At 35.6% G+C, this 11,451-nt stretch overlaps 1 protein-coding gene across 1 annotated transcript; it reads left to right on the top strand.

Moving 5' to 3' along the window:
* Positions 1-8,430: 8,430 nt before the first annotated feature.
* Positions 8,431-9,456, top strand: LOC110692186. The gene has a single exon (XM_021869188.1). It carries the CDS (start codon positions 8,431-8,433, stop codon positions 9,454-9,456), a length of 1,026 nt encoding a protein of 341 aa, XP_021724880.1.
* The last annotated feature ends 1,995 nt before the right edge of the window (positions 9,457-11,451 follow it).

Here is an 11,451-nt window from a genome sequence, read left to right on the forward strand (position 1 = left end):
ATAAAGGTAATTTAATTACATTCAATCACTAATAATTGAATTTTAGTCATTTAAAATTTGATTCTTTACTAATAAAGCGTAGATAATTTTTATTTAATTTGGATTACTTTAATTCATATTGGGGTAACTTTTATTCATTTTAGAGGTAACTTTTAATCACTTTAGGTTATCTTTATAATGGATGTATAATAATTATTATACACCCAATTTGTTTAAAAATTTGTAATTTAGAGACGGAGGGAGTAAGATTTATATGCAACTTAACAACAGCAACAATAGATATATTGTAATAATAAATTTCAAAAGAAAAAATTTAACGCAATATCCAATTTGACCGGTAGTGCCGACCAAGACTTGCGAATTCCAATTGTTTTATCAGCGGCGAGCAATAGTGCTTTGTGTCTTCCTCATAGCCAAGCGTTTTCCGCTACTTGTTCTTTTATTAAAGGTTTCGTTAAAAATAAAAAAAAAATAAAAAAAAAAAAAAAAAAAAAAAACGAGCCAGGCCGGACTAGACCTTAATATTAATTCTGTTGAAAAACGGTTTATTTTGGCTATGGTTTGAGTTTTCAACTAAAAAAAATGTTTTGAGCTGAATCGGATTGGACTAGGGTTGAGCCATAGTTGATCACCAAATGTAGACCATTTTTCATAATCCAAATTCCCTATCTTTTAAAAAGTTTGATCAAATTCTTAAGATAGTGTGCATACATTTGTACTCTTAAAATGTTTATATATTTATCCTTAATACTGTTAATTACCTTTTTTTTTAGTTATCCTATTAGTAGGGATGACAATTTAATCCGGATTCGATCCTATTCCGCCTCAATTTGACAAAAAAAATTCGCTTCAAGTCGGAGAAAAACATAATCTGAGTCTGACTCCATGTCAGAGTAGGGTCAAAGTCAATTCCTACAAAAATTTGGACACCGATTGTTATTTAATTATAATTTTTTTGGAAATAATTTGATTATATATTACTCCCTCCGTTTTTTTATATGCATCACTTTCCTTTTATGGGTGTTTTTTTATATGCATCACTTCTATATTTGGTAAAGTTATACTATATTTTATTATTTCTCTCTCTTACTTTAAATCCCACTCAAATTATTTTATCATTTCTCTCTCTTCTATGTCCCCACTTAAATAATAAAATATCTATTTTCTCTCATATAATTTCTCTTTTATGGTCCCATCATACTTTTATTATAATAATTTATTCACCCACTCACAATATTATATTTATCTCCTAAAATTATGTGCATACCCAAGTGATGCATATAAAAAAAAACGGAGGGAGTATTTGAGACTAATTTTTAAACTTTTCTATGTAAATGTCCTTAATTTTCTGGGTATTTGTGGATGATGGTTGTGGGTGGTCGCAGGTGATGTTAGTGTGGGTGGTGAGGGGTATGGATCGTGGACCTGGGTGTGGGTCGTGATGGTAGTGTGTGTCAATTGCAAACACCTAAATAGCCTAATTTCTCAAAGTATATTGAATAACAAAAAAAAATCGAAGTCGGGTTGGAGTCGAAGACTAAATTTGAAGTCGGATTAGAGTCGGAGTCTTGGAGTCAGATTTAGCCTCCAACTTCCTGTAAATGTGTAAGGTCAAAATCAACTTAAGCATAATCCGCTTTGAATCCGACCTGTTACCATCCTTATCTAGTATTCCATAGTAACAAGGCTGTGAGATACAACTCGTCCCACTACCGCAAATATTACAGAGTACCTACTTGTTATTCAAATGCAAACTGTCCATAGAGAATACAAGTATATACTACGTAAGAAAATATTTTTTTCTTTTTTTTTGAAAGAGAAAGTATATCTTCTTTATAAAACATTAAAACCCATACATGTAATAATTTTTTTAAAATAATAAATTATTATTTTAATAACCATTTTCAAATAATATGTTAGAACGATATCCTTTAGCCGCTTCGTATTGGTCATATCAAATCTACGGATTGCTATAAATACATGACATAACATGCATATTCTTATATCAAAACAACCCCCCAAAAAAATTAACATACAAAATGACTGTAATCATCCCCCAAATCGGGCAATATTTACAAACAAATGTTATTATACCTTCAATACAATGCAATTTTAGCGTGGAACAAGCTATTTATGCACCAATTGACGTAGTATGGTCCTTAGTCCGTCAATTCGACAACCCAAAAGCGTACAAAATGTTCATCAACTCAAGTACTTCGCGCTCTTCAACTAACACAATTGGATCCATACGTGACATAACCTATAATCCCATATAACGGGGTTCCCATCCACGACAAGCATCGAGAGGCTTGATGAGCTCAACGACGACAAGCATGTGATGGTGGTTAGTCTTGTAGCCGGTGATCATAGTCGACGTTTTAGTAATTACCAAGGAACGATTTCTCTAGTAGAGGAGGCTAAAGAAAAAGGTGGTGACCAAATGAGGACAATTGTAACGGAAGAGTATACGGTTGATGTTGCAAGAGGTAGTAATGAGGAGGAGACTCGTTTTTTGGCCGATACTTTGGTGGGATTCAACCTTAGATCTTTAGCTCACATTGCTGAACGCGTTATAATTTATTAAATATTTTTTATTTTATTTAATTTAGCGGGAGAGCCGGTTTTTTTTTTTTTTTTTTTTTTTTTTTTTTTTTTTTGTTTTGTTTTGTTTTTTCTAGATATGTACTAGTTGAACATATCTAATGTTTTTCGATGATCACCTTCATCGTTTGGCTCGTGAGCTATCTAAATATATTGTCTTAGCATTGCTATCTCGGTTATTTATTACATATTTTAATTAGCCTCTTTATTTATGTCATTAATCATTATGTGATGTGTATACTGAATTAGTTCAAAATATTAGTAATTTCTCCTAGCACATCAATCACTAATTCTTCATCCTTTTTCCTTATTTCTCAACATTAAGGCCCTTTTTGGTTGAAGTAATAATTTGATTGGAAAAGAAAAGAAAGGAAAAGGTTTTAATATGTTCCCATGTTTGGTTTGATGAATGACTTGAAAATTTAAAGGAAAGGAAGGGAAGTGAAAGGAAAGCCTCTTTACAAATTTTCAGCTTTCCTTTCCTCCCAAATTTAGAGGAATTCGACTGGAAAGAGAAAATTAAAGCATATTTCCTTTCTCTTTCCTTCATTACATTTCATTTACCAAACATTGGAAATAAAATCTCCTTCTTTTCCCTTCCCCTCCTTTCTTTTCCCCTCCTTTCCTTTCTCTTCTTTTCCTTTACTAACAATGAACCAAACAAAGCTTAAGAAAGACCTCTTTTTACAATTACCCTCCTTATTATGAATACGCGCCCAGTCCATGTATACCCTAGCTAGCTACAACAACAACATATTATTCTCTCATTTATTAAGAAACTTGATTTTACACAAAGTGTTTACAAAATGTCATAAATTAATATAAAATAAAGACGTTGCTAACCTTTTAATATAATAAGCGTGTCAAGAACCTAAGCTAACAATAAATTAACCTCCTATTTTATAATTAACCTATTTAATTATGAGGGATACCCAGTCAATTCTCCAGATAAACAAAATTTGTTCATCTGGGGGTATAATTGTCTTTTCATGTAGCAGTGGAGGGGTATATGCGTCTTTTCATGTATTAGTTGAGGGGTACATGTGTAATTTCCTCACCAAACATTAAAAGCAAAAAACAAACAGTAATTGGACATCTCACCAAAAGTACTGAATAAATAACCCAGCTTTTTCAATATATTTACAAAAATGCCATCAGATTAACAAAAATTGGTTTATCTGGCAGATTAACTTGTATTTTCCCTTTAATTATTTCTCACTATGTAAGCTGATAAATAAGACTCGGATTCCATTTCCAATTAAGGGGCGTTCAATCAAACCATTATTGTTATTAAGCTTTGGTTTGAAGGTTGAGTACATGTAACAATTACCCTTACCCTTCTCATTTTGTCAAACATAAAGAGAGTTAAGTTTAAGTTTTTCATCTCCATGCATGGCTAAACCTTAAACCAAACAAATAAAAAAGGTAAGAGTTTAGAAAACGCATTTTGCCACTTGATTTTTGAAAGCCTAGAGATGGACGACAAAAGGACAAAGTCATTGATTGGTTAATGGGTACCGCGTAGAGAATTGAAAAAAAGCCCCAAGATAGGTTAAAATCTAAATGTGACAAAACAACAGGAGGAACAACTTGGTTTGATAAAGCGGGAAGATTAGTAGCCAGTCGAGTGACTTGTAGTGTGTAGGAACTTGTTGGAGAGGGAAAACATATCATCTGTCTTCATAGGAGGGGGGGGGGGGGATCCCGAAGCCTCAAGGAAGGAGATTTTCTACATTGAAGGGGGCCTTCACTTCCTAAAATTTATAACCTTGGAGAGTCTCTAGGTTTAACAATCAGAATTAGAGCCTGTTTTCTTCGGCTTATTTTTAGTTCAGCTTCAATCAGTTTAGTTCAGTTACTAATTTCCTTTTCTCATAATATATTCAGTTCAGTTCAGCTCTAATCAGTTCATTTCAGTTCAGCTCCAACCAATTCATTTCAGTTCAGTTCAGTTCAGCTCAATTTAGTAAATCAGAAACCTTAAGCAAATGTGATAAAAGAAAAACTGGCAGAATTATAAAATTGAAACTCTCTACCTGAAGCAATTTTCCCCAAGTTTCTTACAGAACCTGCATTGAAACTTGCGGTTTCGAGAATTAACAAAGCTATGGCATCACAAAATATGGATTTAGATTTCATACTTGTAATTTGCAAGTTATCCCCAATATATCTTTTAAATTTGAGACAACTCTAATGAATACTGTTTGTAGTACCAATGGCGGAACATCATAGGGGCCAAAGGGGGCCTTGGTCCCCCTCAACTATAATGCTACACATTAGAAAGTACAGTATATTATAGTAGGATATGTATGTGTGGTCTCCCTCAACAATTTAAAAAAAATTAATTAAACTAAAGTTTCCTAAAAGACACCGTGTACTACTACTTGTATATGAAATGTAGTGGGGCCTTTTGTTGTCCTATTAATAAAATTAATAAAATAAAATAATAAAAATAAAGAAAGTTGACTACTACCTTTCCTAATCTCATTATACGAGATATCCAACTAAAAGTAGCTTCTTGTATAAGCTAAACATAATAATAATTTAAAAAAAAACAAAACAAAGGGTGGAAAACAGAAATCGCTTTTCTAATGTAAAACAAAAAAACCCAAAAGTTTCAGTTAGGCCTTCATCAGTTCATCTACTTGCGGCGACTCTTCCTCTTCTCTTCAATTGTTCAATTTCAACATTATTCAAGCTATTTCAGGTAAATTGATTGTGAACTTTTTTTTCCCCTTATTTCTGATGTTGAATTTAATGTTAATTGCACAATTATAATCATATATATTGAGGTTATGTTAATTTTAAGAGTTAAAATTCTAGGCTTTAATTTTTATTAAAAATTGCAAGAAATTTGATTTTGCTTATTTACTGAATTATTGTAATTTTCTTTCATTTAGATTTGAAGAATGGTAACAAAGAGGACTATTACATCTTATTTTTCTCCCAAAAAAAGAGAGAGAATTGTGGAAGATTCAGACAATGCTGAACCAATTGAGGTTAGTGATAAAGATGAGCCAATTGTTGAACCTAATGTTGATTGCACTGCTAATGAACAACCACCTAGTGAAGAGGGTGTTGGAGTTGATTTCTTAATGCGTGATCCTGGTTTGCGTAAACAAATTGAAACTTATGATTATGATGAAATGGATTTAATTAGGAGAGCATACATTGATTTTGGGCCATATCAACCTAAACTTGCTAAGTACCCATACTCTGGTCCCGAAAAACATCCACGTAGGTTTCAAAAAAGTTGGTATGAGAAGTTTCCTTGGTTAGAATATTCTTCGACAAAAGATGCTGCCTATTGTTTTTATTGCTTTCTTTTTGCAAAAAAACCTCTTGGGAGATGTGGCTCGGATACATTCACAATAAAGGGCTTTCAAAATTGGAAGAAAGTTAATAGTGGGAAAGAGTGTGCATTTTTGTGTCATATGGGGAAGGATTCTAATTCAGCCCATAATTTTGCAACAAAGTGCTATTTTAATCTAAAAAACCAATCTTGTCACCTTGAAAAAATTGTAGAAAAACAAAATGCTGAGGAAATAGTTAGAAATCGGTTACGCCTTAAGACATCAATAGATGCTGTTAAGTGGTTAACATTTCAAGTTTGTGCATTTAGAGGACATGATGGCGTTCTAGCTCGATTAATCAAGGGAATTTTTTGGAAATGTTAAAGCTTTTGGCATCATATAATAAAGAAGTTGATTATGTTGTTTTGGACAATGCCCCAAAGAATGCTAAATACACATCTCCACTAAACCAAAAGGAGATTCTACATGTGTATGCTAGTAAAGTGCAAAGTACTATTCGTAAGGAAATTGGTGATGCTAAGTTTTGTTTGATACTTTGTACAATATATTACACCCTCTAAAAAGTTTTTTTTACTTATTTGAACTCTTAAGAACATTATCCGGATTTTTATACCTGTGAAGTACTAAATATTTTTGGTCATTAGTATTACCAACAACTCTAAGTTATGAGATAAGGCTAAACTGACCAAACCTCTTGGGAATAATGCTGTCATGAATTCATATGATCGGATATACTTGCAAGTCTATCTTGCAACTAATGTACCTCCAAAATAATAATCATTCTTTAGCATAATTAACATTTGGTAAATTACAGAGTTATGTATGTAATCCTTAAAATTATATTTCGTAATACTTAAATGCAAGTTTTAAAACAATACTGGTATAAATTTATGACAAAATCACACAATTAATTAATATTACAAATAATCTTTTATAGTTTCAAAAAAAAAAAAAAAAAAATTGAAACTTGATTGTTAGTTAAGAATTGCATTTACCATTTTCATTTCTTGATAAACTTATGTACCAATCGAACAAGACAATACGTATACGAGTAAGTTAATTAAGATGCTTACATAGTTATATTCATGAAAATTTAAGGCCTGTGATACCAAGCAATAGTAGACGACCATACATTGATACATACATCGTGCAATTTGAAAACATATCACTACATGGAGCATCAAGGACCATGAAATTAAATATGAACAGAAGATAATACTTGTATGGGGAAATATTTATATAACAGTTACATTAATAAGCCGATATTGTATGACAGGCCGATATACTATTTGAATCCGATCCATCAATAATTCTTGTTAATATCGGCATTTATGTATAAAGTATACATATCGGCATGTAAGCAGCTGACACGTGTCGTTCTCACGTTTGACACGTGGTAAAAATTACTTTGCCTATTAAACTGCCACCCGTCACTTAATCAACCTATAAATAATCTGGTTTTACCTCATAAATAAGGTAACATTTATTACACTCTCTTTCTCTCTACTTTCTCTCTCTAAATAATCTCTTTCTTCTTTCTATAAACACTTGCTGACTTAATCTTTGGAGTGGTTATCCCCAGATTCACCCCGGGGCTAGCTAATCTCTTCCCTGTGTGTAGGTTCTTATTTGGCCGATAGGAGCAGAACGGGTTATACACTCGAGCTTCGGATCTTGGATTTGGGTCATCGGATTCCTGCAGAAACAATTGGCGCTAGAAGGAGGGGGAGCTACTTAATAGCTTCTATCGCCTAAAAGAGCCTCATACCTTCTGATAAAAAAAAATAAAAAATAAAAAAATAAAAAAAATGGAGAAAAAATGCCTAATCCAGAAATTCAGATTGAGGATGAAACTCATACTTTGGAGGGTAACGAATTTCATATGTCGTTAACTCCTGAAAGGCAGACTGGAGCAGATGCAGACCCTATGGCTGGATTTACATCAGAAGAGCTGGAAACGGCCGCAAGAGTGATGACTGCTATGAGTAAAAAAAGGAAGGAAGTAGGAGCAACCCAAGATGGAGGAGGGATGCCTTTTAAAACTCATGGCAATCAATTTAATCAGACCGGAAGTTCGCAAAGACGCCGGCATGAAGGGTCACCGATAAGATCCTAGCAGACCCCTAGAGAATTAGAGGTTCAATCCTCAGGTCAAGACGAAAGTACGGGGACTTATCAGCAAGGAGTGGTGCGAAGAGTAGTTCAGTTGAGGGCATCACCATTTGCGCAGAGCATCCTTGATCAACTGATGGAAAAAATCAAAATGCCGACATGTCGGTATTATGGAAGGGGAGATCCAGGTAGATACATGACCTCATATGAGGGTCACATGATTTTGTATACCAATTCTGATGTCGTTTGGTGTAAAGTATTTCCCACCACTCTGGTTGGAGCAGCAGCCGATTGGTTTAATAATCTTGAAAATGGAGCAATCCATAGTTTCCAGCAGTTAGCCGAAATGTTTGTGGGGCAGTATGTTAGTAATAGTGTTCGGTAGAGAACTTCTGGAGAGCTAATGGTTGTTACTCAAAAGGCAGATGAATCTCTAAGGGATTACATAAGGAGGTTTAATAATGAAGCCAATACAATTCCGAGATTGCAGCAGGAGATAGCAGTCATGGCACTAATGAATGGCCTGAATGATTCAGAATTTAAAAGATACTTAACCCGAAAAAATCAGCCAACATTAGCTGCAGCTTTCAAAAAAGCTCATGATTATATTAAGAGCGAAGAATTGATGAAAACAAGCAGCCGAGTTAGTTCTACCGATAGGATTCACCCGATGTCTGAAGGGGGATCTTCAGGAGTTGTAAGGCCGAGGAATCCTACCGCAACAAGGGGAGGAAGCCGTCAAGAGGTTAGAGGAACCAAGGCACCAATGCGATATAATTCGTATACACCTCTGAATGCACCGAGGGCTGCAATATATTCTGTAAATGAGAATCAAGAAGGATGGGTGAGGCCCATGCCGATGAAAGCGAAAGAAAGGGATACCAAGAAATATTGTATGTTCCACCGAGATGTGGGGAATTACACTGAAGACTGTGTGCAGTTAAAAGATAATATAGAAGAATTAATAAGAAGGGGGCATCTCACTCAATATCGGTTACACTCTGGTGAAAGTCAACAGCAACAATACCGGCAGCTAGAGCGCCATCAGATAGAGTTCAGGCCAGAAAGGCAAGGGCAAGTGAGCCGACAAGGTGAAGGTGGGAAACCACCGTCGTCCACTGGAAAAAAAGTTGATGTAATAACCGGTGGACCAGTTCACGGAGGGACGATAAGTGGAGCACGGAAGCACCTATCGGAACATCGGCACATTGTTAATGCACTAGATGTCGCTAATCGCCCACAACCGTCTGAGATTCCAGATGTAACCTTTACCAAAGAAGATGCAAAAGGAATAGTTTTTCCTCATGATGATCCCCTCGTATTAATAGCAAAAATCAATGGAGCTGATGTGAAGAGAATTCTAGTTGACGGAGGAAGTTCAGCGAATGTTTTGTTTATGCAGGCCTTTAATGAGTTGATGATAGGTTGACAATATCTAACGCCGGTATCTTATCCGATGATTGGGTTTAATGGTTCGACAGTAAGGCCAGAAGGGAGTATAGTTCTCCCTGTTAGGTTCGGAGATGGTATAACGACAAGAGATGCAATGGCTGAATTTTTGGTAGTGGATGTACCATCGGCATATAATTGAATTGTTGGAAGGCCGATAATTCACGACGTACAGGCAGTAGTATCAACTTACCATTTAACTATTGCTTATGTGTCAAATAGAGGGGTTGTAGAAAAGGTACATGGCGGATAGGTGATGGCTAAATCATGTTATGTCACGGCACTGAAAAATCCAGGGCAGAAAAGAGAAGTACCGAGCAACCCGAAGCGAGCAAGAGAGCCAACGGTGCGAGATTTATCCATGGAGAATTTTGACTCTAGGCCAGAAACTGCATCGAGGCCGTCACCAGGAGGTGAGAAAGTACAGGTAGAGCTCCGACCGGGGAACCCAAATCAGACAGTTAGAGTTGAGGCCGATATGGATGTTGAAATGAGGTGTAATCTGATCAACTTATTAAGGGAGAATGCAGATGTGTTTGCCTTCTCGGAAAATGATATGCCTGGCATACATCCGGAGGTAATGGAGCATAAGCTTAATGTAGATCGAAGGTTTAGACTGGTAAGGCAGAAAAAGCGCAATTTCTCAACAGAGAAAATCGAAGCCATTCAAGCAGAAGTCAACAAGCTGTTAACGACAGGATTTATAGAACCATGTACTTATCCCGAATGGTTAGCAAATGTCGTAATGGTCAAGAAGCCGACTGGGAAATGGCGGATGTGCATGGACTTTACAGATTTAAATAAAGCTTCCCCAAAGGACTGTTATCCGCTGCCATGGATAGACAGATTGGTAGATTCAACTTCTGGCCACGAGATGTTAAGCTTCTTAGATGCGTTCTTTGGATATCATCAGGTTATTCTTCATGAAGCAGATAGGCCTAAAACGGCTTTTATAACAGATGTCGGGGTATACTACTATAAGGCAATGTCGTTTGGGCTAAAGAACGCCGGTGCAACATATCAAAAGCTGGTTGATAAAATTTTTGCAAATAAAAAAGGCCGTAATGTGGAAGTATATGTAGATGATACGATAGTAAAAAGCAAGATTAAAAAAGATCACATAGATGATTTGAAAGAAACTTTTGCAACTTTGCGGCAATATCAGATTGAGCTCAATCCAGAAAAATGTGTTTTTGGAGTTCGATCTGGAAAATTTTTAGGTTTCATGGTTAGTGAACGAGGCATTGATGCAAATCCTGATAAGGTTAATGCTCTTCTTGAAATAAAGCAACCTAAGTCAATTCGAGACATCCAGAGATTAACAGGAAGAATGGCAGCCTTAACGCACTTCATTAGCAAATCAGCAGATAAAGCACTCCCGTTTTTTGTGGTTCTGCGACAGAACAAATCATTTGAATGGGGAAAAGATCAAGCTGATGCCTTAGAGATGGTAAGAAACCATTTGAAGTCTCTCCCGACAGTAGCACGATCGGAGCCGGGAGAATACTTACAATTGTACATATCGGCGTCACCAAAAACAGTAGCCTCGGTCCTGCTAGTTGAAAGAGCCAAGCAACAAATGCCGATATACTTTGTCATCCATGTTCTTAATGCTGCTGAGTGACGATATCCAGTGATAGAAAAAATGGCATTTGCTGTTGTTGTTGCCGCTAGAAAATTACGACCTTATTTTGATGCACATCCGATAGAAATCCTTACGAATCATCCATTAGAAAAATCATTGCAAAAAATGGATACATCGGGAAGGTTATTGAAGTGGGCTGTTGAGTTATCAGAGTACGAGTTGTATTACAAGCCAAGAGTATCAATAAAAGCATAAGTCTTATCGGATTTTGTCGTGGAAACCTCTTACAATGATGAGGAGGAAGAATTAGGGACGTGTCAGGTATTTGTAGATGGTTCAGCAACCTTAGTAGGATCTGGAGCCGGCATTGTGATAACAGCTCCAGATGGA

The sequence above is a fragment of the Chenopodium quinoa genome, unplaced genomic scaffold (assembly GCF_001683475.1).
Source record: "Chenopodium quinoa cultivar QQ74 unplaced genomic scaffold, ASM168347v1, whole genome shotgun sequence".
Taxonomy (NCBI): Eukaryota; Viridiplantae; Streptophyta; class Magnoliopsida; order Caryophyllales; family Amaranthaceae; genus Chenopodium; species Chenopodium quinoa.

Coding starts and splice junctions, on each gene's coding strand:
- LOC110692186 (XM_021869188.1), top strand. CDS start 8,431: ATGGTTGTTACTCAAAAGGCAGATGAATCTCTAAGGGATTACATAAGG.